This window comes from Amblyraja radiata, chromosome 9, assembly GCF_010909765.2.
Source record: "Amblyraja radiata isolate CabotCenter1 chromosome 9, sAmbRad1.1.pri, whole genome shotgun sequence".
NCBI classification, from domain to species: domain Eukaryota; kingdom Metazoa; phylum Chordata; class Chondrichthyes; order Rajiformes; family Rajidae; genus Amblyraja; species Amblyraja radiata.
Genome location: NC_045964.1, coordinates 19866418 through 19891327, shown reverse-complemented (window position 1 = coordinate 19891327; position 24910 = coordinate 19866418). Strand labels below are relative to the sequence as shown.

The following is a 24910-nucleotide window of genomic DNA, read 5'->3' as shown; positions in this document are numbered from 1 at the left end:
GAAAACTCAAATGATAAATGGGATACACAGAAAAAAGTTTCCATTTCCTCATTTTTATATTTGCAAATCTATTATAATATCTTTGAATCATGTCTAGTGACCCTATGAACATTATAATTGCATTTCCCCGTAATTTCATATTCCTAAGATTGTCCTAACGCAAAAAAACGCAAGCAAATAGAGCAGCATTCTTCCTGTTTCCCCAATTACACTCTCAATTTTAATATATTAGATGGAAACCACCTTTTGATGCATTTACTTGAAAGAAAAACATGCGCGCACATACAATTCATTTGTTGAATCTTACCCTTCCCTGTTGCAATATTTTAGATCGCTTGGGACTTTTATTAACAAATAGTGCCTGTTCAACTTTACTTTTTGCATTTGGCCCATTAACTTCCATTTCTGGGTAGACATTGTCTAGATACCACTTGAACGATGTACAGTTCAGCTTCTTTCGCAATTCTAAACGTTCACTGATGTCACCATAACTTTGTTTCCTCAATTCTGGTCTCAAGGATAAAAATTGTTCCTGAAATGCACAATACAATTGTATGCATTAGTACTAAGTAACAGTAGATGGATTAGAATGAGCCCAGACAGATACTTGTCTCCAGATTTCCTTCCCAATTCGCCTAATCCAGATGCATCAATATTACTGCACAAATTTCAGTAAGAATTAAGTAATCAAAACATGCAATAAGATTTTATAAATATAGGTTACTAATTACAAGTTATTAATTATTCAAGGCAACTTTCAGTTTTAATTTATAATTTTCCTTCAATATAAAAATGACTAATTTGTTACATCTGCCTTGCTTTTTTACCCCAGGGAAGCCACTTTATATCTCATCAATTATGAGAACTATGACAAATAAATCACACTTCATCACTTATGCAACCAGCATCTGGAGATTCTTAACCCTTGAGTGAATGATTGAGGATTAACAATAACGTGAAGAAATTCTGAGACATGTCATGTAAACATGACACACCCATAATTGTGAAATAAATAGAAAGTTTTACACTTCAAAGCAACAGAGCGTTTATCTTCCATCTTCACCAAAATACTGGTCAAAATTAGAATTTGAGTTTTGAAGCCCCAAGCCAATTACTAGTGGTCTGGGGCAAAGTTGTGAAAAAAATGACACATTGGAATGTTCAAAATGATTCAGTGAAAATACCAGCCTAATGAAGGCAAATGGGATTTGTCTAGATAGGCAAATAAGTCAACATGGAGGTGGTGGGCCAAATGTCTGTTCGGTGCTGTAGGTTTCAATGACTCACTGCTTAAATGAGAATACAAACAGGAATTATTTCTGCTCCAAAATCAGAGAAAATTAAATGCCAAGATTCTTTAAAAAGTACCACTGAAAATTGAACCTGGAAAGCAAAACAAAATCTGAAAGCATGAAAATCTTGTAAATATTTGAAAACTAGACATTCTAAAGAACTCTGAACATCAAGGGTTTGACTCCAACTGCAAGGTGAAAAAGGATTACATCTGCAGTGGAAAATCTTAATAACGGGAAAAATATATTCATTGCCTCTGCAAGAACTTTGCAAAAATATTTCAATTATGTCTTTAAGGTTTAGGAAAATTAAATGAATCGATTTTTATTTTCTCTTAATCCTCTGGTTTCCTGCATCACCTCAAACAAACAAAATCCAGGGACTATTCTCAGCTCAGGTCTAATATTTTCATTATTTATTTACTTATTTACAAATTTCTATCTCCATAAATGGATAGATTGTTTTTCTTCATTAGACGAATGATTTCTATTTAATTCAGAGAGACTAGAAAGCAGTTCAAGGTGCAATGGTATGATTCATCAGTGAAGCACAGTTCAACACTACTCCATTCATAACTGCCAGATACAAATTCTCAATTCATGCTGAACTCCATTCATTCATGAAAATGTTTGCCGAACAGTTTCCCTATAAGCTAATGATGCCCTGTTGTTGGCAAGTAATGTTTGGAAAAGCACAGGACTTCAGTTCAAAATTTAGTTACTAGGTTCACGTTAATGCAATTCTAGAGAGGTGTTTTGATGGTATAACATTGACAAGTCCTTGGTGAAATAAAAATGCAATAAAATTAAAATAAGGATGCATGCTATAACAGTACTCCACTATTCCTGACCATCCCTATCCAATGTTAGTTAGAGACAGGGCGGAAACAGGCCCTTTGGCCCAACCTGCCCACGCTGACCAACGTGCCCAAAACTACACTAGTCCCACCTGCCTGCATTTGGCCCATGTTTCTCGAAACCTATCTTATCTATGTACCTGTCCAAATGTTTTTTTTAAACATTGTGATAGTACCTGCCTTGATCATTTCCACCTCTATAAGATCATCCTCATCCTCCTGCAATCCAAGGAACAAAATCCTAGCTCGCTCACCCTCTCCCCATAGCTCAAGCCCTCGAGTCCAGGCAACATCCTTGGAAATCTTGTCTGCACCCTTTACAGCTTAACAACATTTTTCCTACAACAGGGTGATCAAAACTGAACACAATACTCTAAATGTGGCCTCACCAATATCTTGTACAACTGTAACGTGACCTCCGAGCTTCTATATTCAACACCTGACCGATGAAGGGCAATATGCCAAAAGCCTTCTCAACCACCTTATTTACCCAAGATGCTCCTTTAAGGAATCATGTATCTGCACTCCTAGTTCCTTCTACTCTATAACACCCGCAGAGCCCTGCCATTCCCTGCAGCTTCTGTCCTGGTTAGACTTCCCAAAATACAAAACTTTGCACTTCTCCTTCTCCTATTAAACTCCAACAACCATTCCTCAACCCACCTGCCCAACCGATCAAGATCCTGCTGCAATATTTGACAACCAACTTTACTATATACAATACCACCTGCTGCAATTTTTGATAACCACCTTTACTATCTACAATACCACCCACTTTAATGTCATCTGCAAACTTACTAATCATAGGTAGACACAAAATACTAGAGCATCTCAGCGGGACAGGCAGCATCTCTGGAGAGAAGGAATGGGTGACGTTTTGGGTCGAGACCCTTCTTCAGACACAGCTTTCCTAAACAACTTACTAATCATGCCTTGTATGTTCTCATCCAAATCATTGATATACACTGCCCTCCATAATGTTTGGGACAAAACCCATCATTTATTTATTTGTCTCTGAACTCCACAATTTGAGATTTGTAATAGAAAAAAATCACGTGGTTAAAGTGCACATTGTCAGATTTTATTAAAGGGTGTTTTGTTATCCATTTTGGTTTCACCATGTCAAAATTACAGCTGTGTTTATACATAGACCCCCCATTTCAGGGCACCATAATGTTTGGGACACATGGCTTCAAAGGCGTTTGTAATTGCTCAGGTGTGTTTAATTGCCTCCTTAATGCAGGTATAAGCGAGCTCTCAGCACCTAATCTTTCCTCCAGTCTTTCCATCACATTTGGAAACGTTTATTGCTGTTTATCAACATGAGGACCCAAGTTGTGCCAATGAAAGTCAAATAAGCCATTATGAGTCTGAGAAACAAGAATAAAACTGTTAGAGACATCAGCCAAACCTTAGGCTTACCAAAATCAACTGTTTGGAATATCATTAAGAAGAAAGAGAGCACTGGTGAGCTTACTAATCGCAAAGGAACTGGCAGGCCAAGGAAGACCTCCACAGCTGATGACAGAAGAATTCTCTCTATAATAAAGAAAAATCCCCAACCACCTGTCTGACAGATCAGAAACACGCTTCAGGAGTGGATTTGTCAAAGACCACTGTCCGCAGAAGACTTCATGAACAGAAATACAAAGGCTACACTGCAAGATGCCAACCACTGGTTAGCCCCAAAAATAGGATGGCCAGGATACAGTTTCCCAAGAAGTACTTAAAAGAGCAACCATAGTTCTGGAAAAAGGTCTTGGGGACAGATGAGATGAAGATTAACTTATATCAGAGTGATGAGAATAGCAAAGTATGGAGGAGAGAAAGAACTGCCCAAGATCCAAAGCATACCACCTAATCTGTGGAGGGGGTGTTATAGCCTGGGCATGTATGGCTGCTGAATGTACTGGCTCACTTATTTTCATGGATGATACAACTGCTGATGGTAGTAGCATAATTAATTCTGAAGTGTGTAGACACATCCTATCTGCTCAAGTTCAAACAAATGCCTCAAAACTCATTAGCCAGCAGTTCATTCTACAGCAAGCCAATGATCCCAAACATACTGCTAAAGCAACAAAGGAGTTTTTCAAAGCTAAAAAATTGTCAATTCTTGAGTGGCCAAGTCAATCGCCCGATCTGAACCCAATTGAGCACGCGCTTTATATGCTGAAGAGAAAACTGAAGGGGACTAGCCCCCAAAACAAGCATAAGCTAAAGATGGCTGCAATACAGTCCTGGCACAGCATCACCAGAGAAGACGCTCAGCAATTGGTGATGTCCATGAATCGCAGACTTCAAGCAGTCATTGCATGCAAAGGATATACAACAAAATACTAAACATGACTACTTTCATTTACATGACATTGCTGTGTCCAAAACATTATGGTGCCCTGAAATGGTGGGACTATGGATAAACACTGCTGCAATTTCTACATGGCGAAACCAAAATGCATTAAGATGGCCTTTATTAAAATCTGACAATGTGCACTTTAACCACATGTGATTTATTTCTATTACAAATCTCAAATTGTGGAGTACAGAGGCAAATAAATAATTGATGGGTCTTTGTCCGAAACATTATGGAGGGCACTGTAGATGACAAACACCATTGGGCCCAGCTGTGACCCCTGAGACACAGCATTAGTCGGAGGACTCCAATCCGAAAACAAAATTAATAACAGGTTCTGTCATCATTGGTGATGCAGGATACCAACACTTACACTGAAAGGCTCATCTCAGAGCAGAGAATGCTGCTTCATCTCATGTCTGAATCAATGACCATTTCAAAATGTATCTTTCAATTTAGGTTTAGCCACCCTTCCTGCAAATATCCATCCTCCTATTTATGCAAAGTATTTTTCAAAGTGTCATAATGCAATCGACAAATTGTATTGTGTTATGTCTTCTACCTTAAACTAAGATTAATGAATAACAATTTGGTTTTTTAAAAACACCTACCTTGTATTCGTCCATCCAGACATAGGAAAGTCGCAGGGAGTTGTAAGCCATGGTATCGACTCTCCCTGGTGAGCCATATGGACGCCATTTGCGGAAAATATGTCCAACACGAGAACACGGTACTATTTTCAGCTGCCCACCACACATCCAAATCTGAGCCAAAAAGTTTAAGTATTTTTGTCACACACAGGTGAAAATTCTTTCAATTTAGTTCGAATAAATATGTAACCTGGTAGTAACCGATTCTCAAAAACAGATTTATGAAAATTATAATGGGGTGGGGGATGGACGGAATAAAGCATCTGTAGACAGTTTTATAAATACATGATAATTTAATTTTCATTTGCTAATGGTAGGCATAATTATTGATCAGATTGATAACAAAACACAGTGAGATACATATCCTGCAAGGAACAGGTTGATTGCTAATTTATTTAATAATAATAATAATAATAATAATGGATGGGATTTATATAGCGCCTTTCTAATACTCAAGGCGCTTTACATCGCATTATTCATTCACTCCTCAGTCACACTCGGTGGTGGTAAGCTACTTCTGTAGCCACAGCTGCCCTGGGGCAGACTGACGGAAGCGTGGCTGCCAAACTGCGCCTACGGCCCCTCCGACCACCACCAATCACTCACACACATTCACACACAGGCAAAGGTGGGTGACGTGTCTTGCCCAAGGACACAACGACAGTATGCACTCCAAGCGGGATTCGAACCGGCTACCTTCCGGTTGCCAGCCGAACACTTAGCCCATTGTGCCATCTGTCGTCCCTAATAGAAATCATTTGTATAGATTATGCAATGACAATGATGCTGGCAGTGACAACACTTGCAAATAAATTTGTAATGTAACTAATAGAGGTGTGGGCCAAAATTCTTGGAATAAAAGAAGCAACATTACCCTAAAGGAAATTTCCAAGTTTTCCCCTCCCCAAATATCCATGCCACTGTCATATTGCCCAAGTTTATTGAAGTAATCCTGGTTCATTGCAAACAGTCCTCCTGCCATTGTAGGTGATCTATGGGAACAAGAACATTCTTTGAAATGTTATACCTATGCAGCCGAGACTATTTTCAAGCTTCCTTTGATACCTGTTATCCATGCATTCTGTTAAAGCACAATGCATTTCTTCAAATGCATAACTCCATAGAAAAATAAGTATCAAGGTTCATACTTGAATGGTTCAGTTGCTCCATTAGGTCCATTCAGCAACGAAGCAGGCACAGGATCCCATTTGAAGTGCAGTCCCCAATTAAACCCGCCTTTCACTAATGGAGATGAAGTATAGCTTAGTGTATCAGCATTGATGATATCGATTAGTGGGCACACTACCATGTGGCGATCCTCCTTAATTAGAGCCAGAAGCGGTTGCAACCACATCTCATTGACTTCACAGTGACTGTCAATGAACACCAGTACATCACCTGCAAAATTAAAACAAAAAGTTATAGCATTTATCAAACTAAGGCAAAACCTCGGGTGCTGTCTCTACGGAGTTTGCACGTTCTCCCTGTGACCGCGTTGGGTTTCCTCCGGGGTGCTCCGGTTTCCTCCCACATCCCAAAGTGTAGGTTTGTAAGTTAATTGGTCCTCTCTAAATTGTCCCTTGCAGGTGAGATTGAACTAATGTATGGGTGATTGTTGGTTGGCCTGGATTGGGTGAGCCGAAGGGCCAGTATCTCTAAACTAAACTAAAAGCTTCAGTTCAAGAGCACTTCACAAAGCTGAAACCACGATGATCACAGCAGACTCAAAGTACTGAATATGCTTTAGGATTGTAATGTTGTTAAGTTATTCACCCATTTATTGCCCTATAGATCGACATAGATCTCTAGGTTCTTGATCTACAGTATTAGAAACATAGAAATTAGGTGCAGGAGTAGGCCATTCGGCCCTTCGAGCCTGCACCGCCATTCAATATGATCATGGCTGATCATCCAACTCAGTATCCCGTACCTGCCTTCTCTCCATACCCTCTGATCCCCTTAGCCACAAGGGCCACATCTAACTCCCTCTTAAATATAGCCAATGAACTGGCCTCGACTACCCTCTGTGGCAGGGAGTTCCAGAGATTCACCACTCTCTGTGTGAAAAAAAGTTCTTCTCATCTCGGTTTTAAAGGATTTCCCCCTTATCCTTAAGCTGTGACCCCTTGTCCTGGACTTCCCCAACATCGGGAGCAATCTTCCTGCATCTAGCCTGTCCAACCCCTTAAGAATTTTGTAAGTTTCTATAAGATCCCCTCTCAATCTCCTAAATTCTAGAGAGTATAAACCAAGTCTATCCAGTCTTTCTTCATAAGACAGTCCTGACATCCCAGGAATCAGTCTGGTGAACCTTCTCTGCACTCCCTCTATGGCAATAATGTCCTTCCTCAGATTTGGAGACCAAAACTGTACGCAATACTCCAGGTGTGGTCTCACCAAGACCCTGTACAACTGCAGTAGAACCTCCCTGCTCCTATACTCAAATCCTTTTGCTATGAAAGCTAACATACCATTCGCTTTCTTCACTGCCTGCTGCACCTGCATGCCCACTTTCAATGACTGGTGTACCATGACACCCAGGTCTCGCTGCATCTCCTTTTCCTAGTCGGCCACCATTTAGATAATAGTCTGCTTTCCTGTTTTTGCCACCAAAATGGATAACCTCACATTTATCCACATTATACTGCAATTACAAGCAAAAGTAAACTGAAACGATTTAGTGTGAAGTGGGAGTCGGATAACAAGTTATTTCTGAACACTAGAACTTAATTAAAGCTGTGATTTTTTTCTCCATTGTGGGTCGAAAGGCCTGTCCCTGTACTGTGCTTTCCTGTGTTTTTCTAAATGGTCTTGTTGACCACAAAAAATGACAATAGCAATCAGACCAATTCCTTTAATGTCCACAAGGTGGTTCCCTTGATCCTCTTCCTTGAACCTAGTGAAGATATTTCTAGTTCCACTGAGTCTGAAGATCCATGATTTAGACCCAATAACAACAAAGAAAAGCATATATTTCAGAGTCAGCATGGTTAATGATTTTGGGGAGAACAGAAGGTAGTGTAATTCCATGTGTCTATTGCCTTTGTTTCTTGGCTAGTTTTGGATTTAAAACATACAAATAGAGCAGCATAGAGGAATAACTCCAAATCATTTTTTGTAGAGGCAGTAACAGTGAGACAGTGATGGAGAGAGTGAAAAGTTAGTGTGGTGAATGATGGTGCGATCCAAGAGAGCTGCTTTTTCTTGGACAGCGCACAACTTCTTCAATGATCCGCCCCAATTACCCAGGCAAGTAGAGAGCATTTTTAATCAATCTCCCAATACACTTGGTGGAAAGGCTATGGCGATAGGTAGATTGATAATTGTAATGAAGATGGGAATTGTCTACCATTTGCACGACACTCGTGTGTTTGCCATACATCAGACCATGCCTGATTATTGTCTAGGTCTCTATACATGCACAGCTGCATTTTTTGAGGAACTAAGTGGAAATGTGCATTATGCAGTGAATGTACTTTTCTGGAAGGTTGTTCACTGAAAATGTTTGCATGACACTGTCATGAAGAATTCTTGCAGCATTGCCCTAGAGCTGAGATACTGATATATCATCGACACTTTTGTGCAAACATTGACTTCAGCTGTTATATTTTATCCTTGATGCCCAGTGACTAGTTTTTCCAAATGTCATTGATGCATTCACATGATGCCTTGATGGGCAGTCGCTCTTTGAGATTCTGCGCTTTAACCTTCAATCCATCCGCCCACTCCCGCCAGCTTAATGTGCAAATCGCTAGATGAAGTAAAATCACTCAAATTCTGATTCATTGATACTAACTCAGGAAAAAATAAAAGTACCATTAAACAAATATCAAGCCATTGCTTTCCAAATCTGGTACCTGTTGCATGAGATGATCCAACTATTCTGCTGCGTATTAGTCCTTCCCGCATTACATTCCTTATCAGCTTAACATTTAGATGATTATTAGCAATATATTGCTCCAATTCATCTTTCAATTCAACTGAAAGAAAAATGGAAAGCATAAAAGTTCATCTGAAGGAAAGAAAACATATTAACTGCGATGGAATTAATAAAGACTTGGGCACAACATTTAGATTTGTTTTTTCATAAATCACTTGAAAGTAACCAGAATGCTAGGAACACAACTCGGTGAAGTTGGGAAAAGAATAATATTCCCTTACTGAAATCACTCCTGTCATCCACTAGGATAATTTCACGCAATAAGTGCACAGGAGTTCGATCCAGAATGCTATGAATTGTTCGAAGCAGTGTTGACAATGCTTCGTTATAAAAACAGATAATGATGCTTGCAGATGGTAGATTGATGGGGTACTTTTTTTCTTTACATCTATGAGAAAAAAGATAAAACATTATACAATAATACTTTTCTAATACACCTTCACTATTTCGCCGAATAAGGTTTCTTGCTATTTGCTACAAAATGTAATCATCTATCATTCAAATGTATCAGCATCTCCGGAATATCATTAAATAGCTAATTCAACGTGATCAAATGTTGATTTAATTGTATATGTTTCAAAGATCCATTACAAAGATGAACTTGAAATTTTATTATCACCCCTTCCACTCATTAGGCAAAGACAACTTTACCCCTATGCAATGGAATACAATGAGATTTGTTAGCTGGTATTTCAGGACAAGTTGGGTAACACAGATAAGACGTAAATTTTGCACACTATAGAATTACGACAATAGGCATTAGATTTCATCATGCCATCTTCAAATTAAATAACATTTTAACTAATAGGCTAGCCCCACATTTACATGTTAAACATTCTTGTAGCATGATGATAGGATACTGCATCTATTAATGAAACAAACCTATTTTGACATTGTACTTGATTTAGCAAGCAAAAACAGCAAGATTGTTAATATTTGCAATAAGCTTTTATTGAATGCAGCTAAAGTAATTTATAATTCCTATTGTAATCTATTTATTCATATGCAAATAACACTTCTCTCATTGCTCATGGATATAAATTCACTTCAAAACAAATTACAACAAAGCAAAAATACAAAACAAAACAGCAACTCATCAGCATCCAGCACAAAGCCCTTCCTCAATAAAATCAAACCATGTTATTCACTGCATCTGGCTTTTCACCACAAAGATTACAATACAACAGATCGGCCAACTGAACTGAACTATCTTCAAATATCTAATATTCAGAGGCATCTCATTATTATGGGAAAATTATGGAGAAAATTCCTCTGTAGAACAATGTGCAAATATGTACAGCAAAAGTTATCGATTCTAATTTTATGAAGCATAAACATTTTAATTAAAAAATCAGATTTCATGTAGAAATTAAAATTATGACACATTCATATCAAGTTAAGGAAGAAAGTGCTGAACATGCCTTAGGTCTCTGGTATCAGGTATATCCCGATGATAGCCCAGGCGATTGCTGATGAGCAAGTTGAATGCATATTTCTTGTACCCTATGTCCCGTATTTCTTGATCAGCTTCATTGAAGATTCTTCCTGAAAGAAAATGTACTCAGAAAGATAGAAAAAGATTTTGATTTCACATTTTTGCATATTTGCATAATTGTATCTGACCCAGATACAACTGTCTAGACTTCTGCAATTTAATATTTTTAGCATATCAGTAATTTTGCTGCAAAATTTAATTTGACATTCTTGAAAATGATGTCCACTAGAAACTTCTTGTCATTCAGCTACTGCAAAGAATGAAGAAATGCAGATAATCTGAAGTAAAGACTGAAAATGTTGTAAATATTCAGTATCCGTGGAAAGATAAATAAAGTTAAAAGTTCCTCTGTCAGAACTAGAAAACAAGTTAGTGTTGAAGAAACAATGGAAAGCATAAAATATAGATAAGGTAATGCAAAACTAGGATTGCCCAGGGGACAACCTGTAAACAAGGTTACACAGTTGATAGGTTAATGCGGACAGTTAGAGAGTGACAGTACAAGCAAACGAAAGTCATCCAGAAGAGCCGGTGATCTTAATGGTCCAATGATGCTAACGGGGAGAGAAAAACTGAATGAATATCACAAATAGACCATCAAATAATAAGAAAGGAGGCGATGTCTGAAATTATAGAAATCGATGAGTTTGCAAGGCTGTAATGTGCCCAGATGAGGTGTTATTCCTCAGTTACATTGGGCCTAGTTACAACAATACATAAGGCAAAGTAGACAATGTATGGACCATTAGAAATGCATAGTAAGCTCAAGGAAGCCTGTGGGCTGAATGAGGTGCTCCAGAAAGTGAAGGCTCAATATACTTTGGCTTCTCCAAAGTAGGTATGGCAGAGTAAGTATGGACAATTGGGCCCCTGGATGGTGGGAAGGGAACAGTGAGAAAGCCAGGCATGGCATCTTCAGCAGTTGCATGGGAACATGCCATGAAGTGAAAGGTTGTTAGGGACTGAAGGATCTTGGGAGCTATGAAGGGGACTACCTCTAGAGTGCTGAAAGGAGGGTGGCAGGAAGATATATTTGATGGTTGAGAGTGGTGCAAATTCTAAAGCATGATCTGTTGAATGCAAAGATAGTGGGATGGATGCAATGACCAATGGAACACTATGCTTACTCTGTCCAGGAGGGCTTTAGAGCAATTATGTGGGAACAGATGTAGACATGGCATCCATGGACTAACTCCTCTCTCTCATCTTTTGTTAACCAAAAAACAGATAACTTGTTTACAGCTTAATCCACAACAACCTGAGAAGTTAAGTTTCTCTTTCCAGATATTACCTGGCATGTGTTTACATCATAGCAGGCCACTTTCTACTGCATTAAAAGCAGTGACTAGCTACCAATATCAAAATGCAATTCACAAATTTCTAAATTATTGTTCTTTCTTGACACTTCCGAGATACCTCACACGCTCGTCAACTTTCAATTCCTAGACCCCCATTACTTCATCTTTACCATGGATGTCCAGTCCATTCACACCTTCATACACCACCAAAAAGGTCTCAAAGCCCACCAGTTCTTCAATGAACAGAATCAGTTCCCTCTACTAATACTCTCTTCCACCTGGCATAACTCGCCTTCAACTGCTTCTCTTTTAGGGTCTGTCCCACTTTCACGACCTAATTCACAACCTTTTTTACTCGTGGACATTTTTCATCAGGCTAGAAAAAACGCCCCGACCTACTTGCTGCCACGAGTACCTATGGCCAGCATCACGGCCTGCTACGACCTACCTACGACCTTGTGACGACCATGCTGCGAGTACGAGTCAAGGGATAAACTCGGCAGAGGTCGTGAATTAGGTCGTGAAGGTGGGACAGGGCCTTAATGTTCCTCTCTCACATTCTTCAAATTAAAAGTGTAGCCTCTTGCATGCATGCCTTTTTTGTTTGTTACGTGTATCAACCATACACTGACACCATCTCCCAACTCTTTCCCTGTGACATCGACAACTACAACGGGGCTGCCTACTGCACCCATGCAGAACTCACTGATTTAATTCCCTTTATCACTAACTTCCACCCTGCCAATCAAATTCACTTGGATTATCTGACACCTCTCTTCCCTTTTTTTGATCTGTCTCTATCGCAGAGGAAAGAATATTGACTGACATCCACTATAAACTCAGCAACTCGGTTAGCTGGATTAAACCTCCATTCCCCCCCACCCCCCCCACCCAATCCCTTGCAAAGACACTATCGCCTACTCCCAATTTCCCCGTTCCTGCCATATCTGCTCCCAAGTTGAGGCTTTCCATTCTAGGACACTGAGATGTCCTTTTTTTTTTTTTTTAAGTAAACCAGTTTTTTCCCCAGCTGTCATAAATGGATTCCTCACCCGTGTCTCCTGCATCCCCTAGTTCTACTCTTGCTCTCCATCCCCCCAGGTAGAACAAGGGTAAAGTTCCCCTGGTCCTTACCTCACTCACCAGCATCCATATCCAACACAGCATTCTCTAACATTTTTGTCATTTTCAACATGATCCCACCACCAGTCATCTTGAATGAATTAATACGTTTAATGGCCAAGTATTCACATACAAGGAATTTGCCTTGGTGCTCCGCTCGCAAGTGACAACATGACATACAGTGACATTTAGGAGAGACGCATAAAACATTAATAATAAAACATTAAACATGTGAATTAAATAAAATACCAGAGCAAAAGGAGGCTACAGATTTTTGGTTATTGAGTAGAGCTACTACTCGTGGAAAAAAGCTGTTTTTATGTCTGGCTGTGGCAGCTTTGACAGTCCGGAGTCGCTTTCCAGAGGAAAGTGATTCAAAGAGTTTGTGGCCAGGGTTAGAGGGGTCAGAGATGATCTTACCCGCTTGATTCCTGGCCCTTGCAGTGTACAGTTCGTCAATTGAGGGAAGGTTGCAGCCAATAACCTTCTCAGCTGATCAGACGATTTGCTGCAGCCTCCGATGTCGTGCTTGGTGGCTGAGCCAAACCAGACCATGATGGAGAAGGTGAGGACAGACTCTACAATGGCCGTATAGAATTGGACCATCATTGCCTGTGGCAGATTTTGCTTCCTCAGCTGCCGCAGGAAGTACATCCTCTGTTGTGCCTTTTGACTGTGGAGTCGATGGTGGCCCCCCAGTTAAGGTCCTTGGAGATTATGGTTCCCAGCAACTTAAAAGACTCCACAGATATGACTGCGGTGTTGTTGATGGTAAGTGGATTGAGGGGAGGGGGAGCTCTCTTAAAGTCCACAATCAATTCCACTGTCTTAAGAGCATTGAGCTCCAGGTTGTTGCGATGACACCAGGACGCCAGCTGTGTCATTTCTTGGCTGTAGGCAGATTCCTCCCCATCCTGGATCAGTCCAATCAGGGTTGTGTCGTCAGCAAACTTGAGAAGCTTGACACAGGAGTCAGTGGAGGTGCAGAGAGAGTAGAGGAAAGGGGAGAGTACGCAGCCTTGCGATGCTCCTATGCTGAGGGTCTGCGGGTCCGAGATGTGCTTTCCCAGCCTCACAAGCTGCGTCCTGTCTGTCAGGAAGCTGGTGATCCACCGACAGAGGGGTTCAGGCAGTCAACTTGGAAAGTTTGGAGTGTAGCAGCTCTGGCACAATGGTGTTGAATGCAGAGCAAAAATCAACAAACAAGATTCTCGCATAGGTCCCTTGGCAGTCTAGGTGCTGGAGGATGAAGTGCAGGCCCAGGTTGACTGCATCATCCACAGATCTATTGGCCCGATATGCAAACTGGTGAGGGTCCAGCAGGGGGTTTGCGATATTTTCTGCTTGGCCAGGACAAGCCTTTCAAGGGTCTTCATGACTACAGAGGTCAGTGTGACAGGCCTGTAGTCATTAAGACCAGTAATCCTTGCCTTTTTGGGTACAGGGACAATAGTGGAGACTTTGAAGCAGGCAGGGACAGTACAGGTTTGCAGGGACTGGTTGAAAATGTCTGTGTAGATCGGTCCCAGTTGTTTGGCACAGAGCTTGAGCGTAGGGGGGGAAACATTGTCCGGTCCTGGAGATTTCTGGCTTTTCTGTTTTCTGAACAGCCATCCCACTTCCTCAATTTCTATTGTTGATGATGGAGAATTCCATCCCTACCTACCCCTTTGCACAGAGACCACCCCCTCCACAACTCCTTGGTTCACTCATCCCATCCCACCCAGTTCTATCCTAAACATCAGCTCAATTTACTGAAGCCAAATAACATACAAACTTGCACATCTTTGGGATGTGGGAGGAAACCGGATCACCTGGAAATAACTCATGTCACAGGGCGAACTCCGTACAAACAGCACCCATAGTCAGGAAACCAGGGTCAATGGCGCTGTAAGGCAGCAAGTCCACCACTGTAAAACTGTGTAGCCAACTGTTGTTCCAGCGCTCTCTTGAAACTCAATGGATTCACTTTTTACTATGTAGCATTTAAAAAGGTGAATTAAAAAGGTAAAGTTGGGAAATGTTGGGATATTAACCCCAGAGCAACCTGCAAAATTAACAATTTCTCTATCCACACATAGTGTGACCTCATGAATGTTTCCTGCAAATTGTGTTTAGTTCTCAGCAAAACACCATTGGAATAACATCCAATAATCCGGAAAGTAAACTGGTTGGGTACCAAAGTCCCGTATTTTATTGTAGTCAGATGCCATCTATTGCCATCGACTGCAATAATTTCCAAGGTCCAATAAAAAACATTGAGTACCCAAACTGTTTGCACAATCCACTTCACTTGAATGCACAAAGCCCAAGAATAAATTATAAATGGGTTTGAACAATTACATAATGAATAGTACCAATGACCTTAAGATAACCAAAACTGGGATTCGGTAAAAGTTTGTGATTTGATTATATTTCTTTGCACATGTACACAAATGCTCTGTCCAACACAGGCCACTTACCCAGGTCTAGAGACTCTTCAAATTTCTTGAATTCTTTGTGAACAGGTTTCATAAACTTCTCACCTTGCTGCAGAAATTCAGGAAACCATTTTTGAATACGTGTAATTGGAGGCTGGAAATTCTGAGCGACACCTGGATTCCCCTGGAAAGGCACATTGTTCTGAGTGTATTTTTCCCAGTTTAAATTGAAATAGATGAACAGGAGGAAAGTCCAAATCAAAGAGGAAAACAGACATCCATAACAAAAATAGTGGAATCTTATACCACCCATGGTACTCTAGCATCTTCAGAGTTCCATTGTTCTTGATCTGAAAGAACCAAAAGCAGCAAAATTAGAACAGAAGTATGCAAAATAAGTCTGTCTAAAATATCTTAAAAATTAACATGATTTCATAATCCATGAACTGATGAACTGCAGGTAAGCACTGACCATTGTTTCCAGTGTAGCGGGCCCATTAAAACCCGCCGAAATGGTTAATTTTTGCGCTGTAAATAATTATGAAAATCGGGATAAGTGTGAGAGACATTTATCCTACTTCAGAATTCCAAAAGTGAGGAGAAAGTACGGTAGATAGAAGCGAGAGCTGAAGGGACAACAACAGCCAAAGTGCTTGGCAAACATTGGCCATTTGCTCACTGCATTTCATCAACAGTAAGGCATTACTTGTGTTTTTTCTTGATTCCTTTGGCATCTAAAATGTTTCAGAAGTGATAAATCTGGCTGTAAAATTTTTAAATCGCCCATGGTTCTCGTGGGTTTTTATATTAAAAAAGAAAACGCCTCTGAAACAAAATTTACAGCCAGATTTATCACTTCTGAGATCTTAGATACCAAAGGAATCAAGAAAAAACATATAATGCCTTACTGTTGATGAAATGCAGTGAGCAAACGCGATAATTCCCAATATTTTCCATTTCGATATCTGCACGGCCAATGTCCTCCAAGCACTTTAGCTGTTGTTGTCCCTTCAGCTCTCGCTTCTCTTTACCTTCATTTCGCTTCACTTTCGGAATTCTGAAATTGGGTACGTCTCTCACGCTTACCCCGATTTTCCCAATTTTTTACAGCGCAAAAATTCAACATTTTGGCGGTTTGTAACAGGTAGGAAAGTACGCGTTTCGTGTATTAACAACATAAACCGGAAGCTGCGATGTCCTCCAGATGGATTGAGCGGCTTTGTGCGTCAAGCCCTATGACCCAGTGACCTTTTACGTGCAACCCCTATTAAATATCACTTTGATCAGCAAAATATGTCTTTTTAATGGGCGTGAATTTAACATGACTGAAGCAAATTGGCCAAGAGTAAAATCCATACCCCCATCACAAATCTACAGATGTGCAAGCCCATTCAAGCAAGCTCATGGATCTGAAAGTGTTCTCTCTCTCCGCATGTTAAGTAGCTCAAAATATTATATATTTCATACATTTTAAAATGGACAACCAGGCAATCCAGTCATCAGTCTCAATAAAACTGCATCGCTATCCTGCAGACGAAGCCCACATTGTTGATACTATGGCACGATAAATATTCAGACACCAACTCGGTTCCACAACAAAATCGTGACATTTGCTCAATTTCTATAACAGTTTAGGCTCGATGTTCAGAATCGCAGTCTTTCTCTGTGCTTAGAAATACCGGCAGACTTGCAACATTTCACAATATCTTGAAAGAAACCTCAAAATTGTAGGAAACATTTTTTTAAATGACAGCTCTGTTCCTCGTTACATTCATCCGGTCTCCCAGACAAGCTGACAGCATCGGCGCAGGCAAGGCTTTGATCGACAACGGTGCCAGCATTTAACCAGCTGCAATAACAACCAACGCGACCAATTTCTATTGATGCCAAGTTCCCAGAGACTTCTCCGAACCAGCTCTGGCGGAGGGGTTGAACAAACAGGCTGACATCACCGGCAGGTACACAAACCTTGCCCGTAGAGATAAGCCACCCAACACACTGCCTCTCAGCCGCTGCCCCAACCGGGCGCTTCCTCGCTCGTCGGTCAGGGCCAAAGATGCCAGAGGAGTTCTCCTCTAGAATCTTTGGTCAGGGCGGGGGGGCGGCGGACAGGCACTGCGCAGGCGCGACTGGCATTGCCGCTGCCCAGCTACCAGCAAAGATTATAGAGCAGAGGGCTACCAGCTCATGTGCGCCCGCGCGCGCGCTGCGCCAGCAACCGCCGCCAGAGCGCGCGCTGCAACGAGCACCTTTGGCAACGAGTAACTGCCGCTGTACTCGCCTGATCGGCCGCCACATTCCACAGCAAAGTCCCTCGCGCTGCCCCGACGGCAACTCCCGCCCACCTGGTTCGCTTCTCTCCCCCCCCACCCAGCCACGGCTCAGAACAGGGAGGTGCGCTCTGGTGGGGAAGGGAGGGGCAGCCGGATGATCGACAATCTGCAAACGAAGGAGGGAAGGAGCGGTGCTCCGCAACGACGTCGCCGGGCTCAGGGTTTGGAAGTGGCGCAACCCTGAGGTTAAATTATTATTTTTTTAAATATTTCAAATTATACTTTATTCGAGAAATGACTATTCTGCTTGTAGATTATGGTCAGGGCCGGCCTTAGGAGGTGCGGGGCCCAATTGGGAACACATTTTGGTGAGCACCAGGTTCCCAGCTAAGGTCTGTAGAATCATAGACAATCGCTATCAAAATATGGAGGGGACAGGGGGGACACAATTTCTTGGCGGCCGCGCGCGCATGCGCACACTCACACACACACGAGGCTCAATCCAGCGCTAAATGCAGCTCAACTCTGCCGGTCTCGCTGGTTTAACCTACAGCCCTGCCTGGTCTGACGGGACACCAGCGCTGTTTCTTCTCGCAGGCTGTGAACCTGGGCCATATTTCCCATAAGTCCAGGCAGGGCTGTAGGTTAACCTGGCGGGGCACGCAGAGTTGAGCTGGGTTTTGCGCAGCTTCTCTGCGCTGGCTGTGGACCTGGGGGCACCGCGCCCGTCTGACTCCCGACAGAGCCGGGATCGATCCTGGCTGTGGATGAGGTGCAGGTCTGTGCTGCCCCCATTGCCTGCTGACCGACGTCCCTCTTGTCCAATCGGCGTCCTCGATCAGCAGTCCCACCCCTACTGTCTCGCGGAAAGCGGAGATTTCACCGGGTTTTAAAATCCGGATTACAAAAAATGGGGGGGAGACTGGCGGATGTGCAGGAGTGGGCGCCATCTGTGTATGGCAGCCTGCCTGCAGTCCGTCTCTACACCTTTATTTTATTTTAAATCCTGTTAAAAAATGTTAGTGGAGGTCTTCTATGTGGGGGGAGGGGAGGGGGAAACTTTATTTCTTCGTCACCTACCTGGTCGGAGAGGCAGCATCCCTCCAAGCTGCTTCTTCACCCCGTCCTCGCGGCCTACCATCATAAATGGAGCGGCGTTTCCTGTCGGGACCGGCTGGGACTACAGCTTCGGTGTCGGTGGCGCAGCGCTGGGATACCAACACGGAGCAGGCGATGCCTACTGGGTTGCCGTGCGGTAAGCTCCGGAGCGCTGTGGCCGCCGACTCCCAACATCGCGGAGCTGGGGCTGCGGGCGGTGCTGGATTTGGAGCGCCGCAGAGCCAGGGATCGAGTTCGCCAGGGTCGGAGCTCCAACCGGCGCGGCCTGAGGACTACGAGTGCCCCGGTCTCCAGGGAGGAGGCAGCCGCTCCAGACTTTTCCAAGCCGCTGAGGAATGTTTCACCCGACGCCGAAGTTCCATCTTCACGGCAAGAGGGCCCTGAAAATCATCGGACTGGCTGCAAGGCCATAAATGGGCCCCGACCTCGGGTGTTTCACAGAGGAATTGGACTTAACTTTCTGGTGCCTTTCCCCACAGTGGAAATTTTTGATTCTGTGGGGGGACGTTTGTGTTGAACTCTATAATGTGTTGTGTCCATTTTATTCATTTTATTAACCTTTTTCTATGGTTTGTATGGAAACTTATTATTTAATTTATGTGAAGCACTTTGGTGTCAATGCGAGTTGACTTAAAACGTGCTATATAAATAAAACTTACTTACCTCTCAAAACAGGGGGGGACGATTTCCTCCCCTGGAAATACAAATAAAGTCGATTATAGACTATATCTCTATGATAGAATGGAAAGTAATCAAAATGTGAGTTAATGGGTCAAACAGATCTAAGCTACATTTTAATATAAAATTGCATACATGTAAGCCTACAAGTAACAAACAAAATGTGTAGATCACCTCTGAAAAGTACCCTAGTTACAATACCACTTGTTTAAGTGACTGAAATTTAAAAAAAAGTTATTTAATTAACTAGATCCTGGCAAACCAATTACTATTGGCGAAAAACCAGTCCAGGCATTAAATTTTGGGCTTCAGCCCCATCCTACCCTTTGGGCTTCTACCCCATCCTAACTTAGTTGTGTGTGTGTGTGTTAGTTGCCTGTGCGTGATGTGTGTGTGTTAGTTGTCTGCGTTATGTGTGTGTGTGTGGGAGGGAAAGAGAGAAAGAATGGAGGAAGAGAAGGGAGGAAGGAGAGAAGGGAGTGAGGGAAGTAGAGAAAGAAGGGAAGGAGAGGGCCGGCGGCGGGAGCAGATGCCGGGGTCCGGGCGGACACATGTGAGCTGAGGCCGAGGTTTGTAAACGTTGCTCCAAACCCCGGCCCGTCCCTCCCTATATTGTTCACTGTGTCTCCCCGGGGAGAGAGGGGTGGAGCCGGGGCTGTGTGCGTGAAGCACGGCGACTGGAGGGGCAGGAGCACTGCCCTGGGACCGTGAGGGACCTCCCCCTTCTCCATTCCCCCTCACACTCCCCATCTACCCCTTTCTTCCCCCTCCACCCTACTCTCTCTCCACTCCTCTCTTCCTCCTCCACCCGGGGTAGATCTACCCGAGCCGAGAGTAGATTACTCCAAAGATCCTAGAGCGGAGCTTTGGATTACTCTAGCGCGGGGCCCAATCGGCTTAAGGCTGGCCCTGATTAGGGTGATGTTGCCCTTCCTCATAGAGTCTGGTTTGGCGAGTCGAGACAGTGAGTGAATTCAATGGGTTTTATTTTGTAACAGTAAAACTGAATAAACTCTGGTCGGTAAGACAGCCAACAAAACGATGTTACTTCCACAAGTGTGGCGCTAGAATGAAACAACTCGGTAAAAAGCGCGCGAATATCGCTCCCTGCACCCACGTGACTGGAGCAGCCAATCCGAGGGCTTGACTACCCAAAGACACCAGCAGGTGCCGCTACAGGACCCCCCCCCAGAACCTGAGGTACGGAGCCGAGCAGGGACCCGGATACAGCGACCAGAACACGTGGTCAGCAGAGGCAGGGCTGGCATAACGAGGAAACAGAAACATAGAAATTAGGTGCAGGAGTAGGCCATTCGGCCCTTCGAGCCTGCACCGCCATTCAATATGATCATGGCTGATCATCCACTCAGTATCCTCTATCACTCTGATCCCCTTAGCCACAAGGGCCACATCTAACTCCCTCTTAAATATAGCCAATGAACTGGCCTCGACTACCCTCTGTGGCAGGGAGTTCCAGAGATTCACCACTCTCTGTGTGAAAAAAGTTCTTCTCATCTCGGTTTTAAAGGATTTCCCCCTTATCCTTAAGCTGTGACCCCTGTGACAGGGCCAGGAGACCGTAACGGGGCGGGAGGAATGGGTACAACCAGGGCGGGCGAAACAGGCACAACCGGGCTGTCAATGTCGATGTGGGGAGGCTTGAGTCGACCGACGGAGTCAATCTCCTCCGTCCCCGGTGAAGGTGGCGAATCCAGACCGCAGCACCCGGAACGGCCCCTCGTAGGCTCGCTGCAAGGGGTATCTGTGCGCGTCCCTGCGAAAGAAAACAAAGATACAATGCTGCAGAGCCGATGGCACGTGCACTGCCGGAAAACCGTGCCGCGAAGTGGGAACTGCAGCTAACCCACTCCCTGAGGGTCGCCAACAACGCCAGGGCAGAGTACACCCGCCCTCAGACGGCAGGAAGAAAGTCCCCAGGGCCGAGCTGTACACGAGCTCGGCGGAGGAAGCGGCTAAGTCCTCCTTGGGTGCGGTGCGAATCCCGAGCTGCACCCACGGGAACTGGTCCACCAAATCCGGACACTGATCCCTCACTCGTTTTTTTCCTCTGCCTCCGTCGTCGGGTCCTCGATTGCACACGTTTAGCGATGCCAGTTTAGCTCAATTGGCCTTAAAAAGTCACCGACCGTCATCTTGTCCTCTCATGCCTACCGCTTTGGTGAATTGCAGCATAGTTTCGGGGCTCAGGTACAGGGTGCTGGCATCCTCTGGCGTAGCTGGAGCTGTCGTAGGGACCCTCCTTGTTCCACCCTCTTCTGGGCACACCGTCCCCTCCGTCTCCTGTAGCTGGAGTACGGTGACTGATTTATTGCTCCCGGTTTCCCGGAGCTGGGGCCTATTGGCCGCTGCACTGCTTCTGGTCTCCCACATCTGGGGCCCGTTGGCCGCTGCACTGCTCCCAGTCTCCCGGAGCTGCGGCCCATTGGCTGCAGCACTGCTCCCGGTCTCCTGGAGCTGGGGGACAACAGGCGTGTCCTTTCCCTTTCCGATCTCCTCACCCGTTTTCTTCCTCTGCCTCCGTCAATGGGTCCTCGATGTCGTCTCATCCTCCAAAGAGGAGAGGTTGCTGCCATCGGTCTGGAAGAGGACTCTTCTTAGACTTTCCTGTTCCCTCCAGCCTTGGCTCTTTGGGCAGAGCCCTCTGGTGTTTCTTACTTTTCACCACCTGCCATGCCTCCTGCTGTTCTCCCTCTTCCATCGACTCTCCCTCCTGGACGGGACTGGGGGTCTCTGTCGGCGGTTGGGGGCTCGAGGTGGTCGGGCAGTCCTTATCCCTGTTCTCTTTCTGCGGGGGTCTTGCGGACAACTGCACTGTATTGGGCTACCACGTGCCCAGGTTTGTTGCATTTCCTGCACACCATTTCCTGCATTTGCCCCGCATAGGTCATGTAACCTCGGTTCCCTCCGACAGCGAACTCCGACAGGGAGGGTGGATGATGGCTCCCTTCCAGTCCACCCTCAGCTTCACCTTGACTTGCCGCTTGCTCGTCTAGATCCCGAACAAGTCCTTCACATCAGCACAGTTCCTTGCTCCCTCGACATAACGTGCAAGGAAGATGAGGACATCCACGAAGGGCACATGGGGGTTAAACATGTGCACCGTGATCATCCATTCCTTCTGGGTGGGGAGGGTGAAGATCGGCTGCACCTTCAGCAGCGACAGCGGAGCTTCGTTCCCCTTCTCCTGGAAATCTTGCATCAGCTGCCATCCCGTTGGATACTTGAAAGTGACATCAAAGTATCCGTTATCAGGGAAGTCCTGGAGGCAGTAAATATCCTTGGCCTCAAATTTGCAGGCCTCCAGCAAGACCTTCCAGACGAACAGGTCCCGTGAGAAGGGAGTCCCCTCGCTGAGGTCCTTCATGCTCACTCACAGACTATTGTCGATTCCCTGTCCTCCCGCACCATTTGCTGCTGCCATTCTGACTGGATGAGGTGTTAGGTTGGTTACCCAACCAGCATGGATCCACCTCTTAGCCAGCAAATGTCAGACTCCTGGTCACCAACGTGACCTCTAATTCCGATCGGTCCTTGGTCCTAGTTCTGTGATAATAAGAATAGACACTTGATCTTAGCCAAAAAGCCGAGAGGAGAACAACCAAGGTTTCTGTAAGTGGAATAGTGCGTACTGTGGCACCCATTTAACTCCACCAAACAAAGACACGTTTCTACCCCAGTGGGTTTGAACCGAAGTGCTTATGCAGAGTGATACTTGTACTGAACCTGATACAAAAATGAATTTCACTGTACCTCGCTACAAGTGACAAATAAAGTACCATACCAAGGGTCTCGACTTGAAATGTCACCCATTCCTCCTCCAGAGATGCTGCCTGTCCCAGTTGAGTTACTCTAACATTTAGTGTCTATCCTCGGTGTAAACCAGCATCTGCAGTTCCTTCCTACACCACGTATTATTGAAGTTTATTTGTTGCTTATTAAGTAATGATATTTGGGGGGAAATATCTATCCTTTTAGGTAGCCTATTTTGTATTATATTTCAGATCTTTATCCCTACAAGAGTTCAGGTATATGATCTGTGGCAACAACGTATATAACAAATAATACAGTTGAATATACTTCAATGGAGGTTAATAAGGGTCAGGTTGAAGTTCCCTTCTTGCATTTTGAGCATTCAGTCAATTGTTCCCCCTGCTGTCAAAATCTACTATTTTTGTCAGTGCTTCTGCCACATACTGTGTTGTGTTTCATTGGGTGTGTATAAAGCATAAACAATAGGGTGAACTCCTTGTGTCAAATGTTTTTTTTTCTTTTTTCGCAATATTGCATGTTTTTATTTAAAAGAATGCAAAATCTCTGGTGAATGCAGAATCAAGTAGTAAAAATCTTGAATGTTCAAGCAATTAAAGTCACAAGACTTTAGAATTCTTATCAAAGGGTGGCGGAAACAGACCTTTTGAGTATTTGTGGAGTAAAATTTTAGCATGCTGGATGGAAATATAGAGTTACAATTAAATCAGCCATGACCTTTCAAATTGTGTGGTAAGCTTCAGGCTATCCATGCTCCTGCGTCGTATGTACACTAAAACTTTTTTTGCTATATACACAGCTCTACACAGCTCTGTTTCTGTGTCCTGGAAAATTAATTGTTCCATGTTGATGTAACACTACAACCTTCTCAATATCTTTGCAGAGAAATCCATACATTATAAATGGAAACAGATGGTGGTCTTGCAAATTTAAGGCTCCTTGTGTTTAAAGCCCATTAAGATAGTGATGCTGGGAAAAAATGGTCCTTTGCCTGCTCTATATAGTATTTTTTGCTTTTTAAATTCTGTTTGACCATGCATATTTTCTGAGTGAATGAATGCATCCATTTCAATACTACAACACAACACACTATAACACAATTTATTTTAACGTGTGTCTGAGCACTTTCTTCCTTTACAAGCGTGCAATTGTTAAAAAAGAAACACCAGGTGGCACTATTTACCTCTGGTGGAACAGCCAAAATTAAATCGTATTAATGCTTTAGTTAATTATTGTCACGTGTACTGAGATACAGTGAAACATTTTGTTTTGTGTGCTATCCAGTAAAATCATACCATGAGTACAATCATACACAAGTAAAAGAATGAAACGATTGTACTGGATAACATTTGATCCTCTTCTTGAACAGCAAACAAAGAGTTGCCATGCTATAGCGCCATCTTGCAACTTTCAAATCTCAGCTGTCTGAAAATATCAAGTCTGATCTTAACCTAAAGAGAGATATGCATTTCTTAAATGTCTCACTTTAAGGCCCGATGTTCTGCTGACACTGGATCGATGATGTAGTGGTCAGTTTGGCAAATGCAATGCTGTTGGCTACTATCAAGGTTGCTGCCAATCCATGCAAATGTTGCAGGTTGCACTAGTTAACCTGGCTGTAGTC

General features: G+C 43.5%; 1 protein-coding gene across 3 annotated transcripts in view; it reads right to left on the bottom strand.

Moving 5' to 3' along the window:
- The window catches only part of LOC116976842 (polypeptide N-acetylgalactosaminyltransferase 11-like), a 28619-nt gene extending 10791 nt beyond the window's left edge, over positions 1-17828 (bottom strand). Inside the window, exons 1-9 of one of the 3 annotated variants that reach the window (XM_033026823.1) lie at positions 17709-17828; positions 15470-15777; positions 10514-10637; positions 9314-9480; positions 9010-9132; positions 6301-6550; positions 6027-6144; positions 5114-5266; positions 308-532 (exon numbers count right to left, since the gene is read on the bottom strand). In XM_033026823.1, coding sequence (XP_032882714.1) covers positions 308-532; positions 5114-5266; positions 6027-6144; positions 6301-6550; positions 9010-9132; positions 9314-9480; positions 10514-10637; positions 15470-15740 — 1431 coding nt within the window. In that variant the 5' untranslated portion in view covers positions 15741-15777; positions 17709-17828. Of the gene's footprint in view, positions 1-307; positions 533-5113; positions 5267-6026; positions 6145-6300; positions 6551-9009; positions 9133-9313; positions 9481-10513; positions 10638-15469; positions 15778-17395; positions 17537-17708 lie in introns of those variants that run through there. The other 2 variants (XM_033026825.1, XM_033026824.1) reach the window with 2 other exon arrangements.
- Between the last annotated feature and the right edge of the window lie 7082 nt (positions 17829-24910).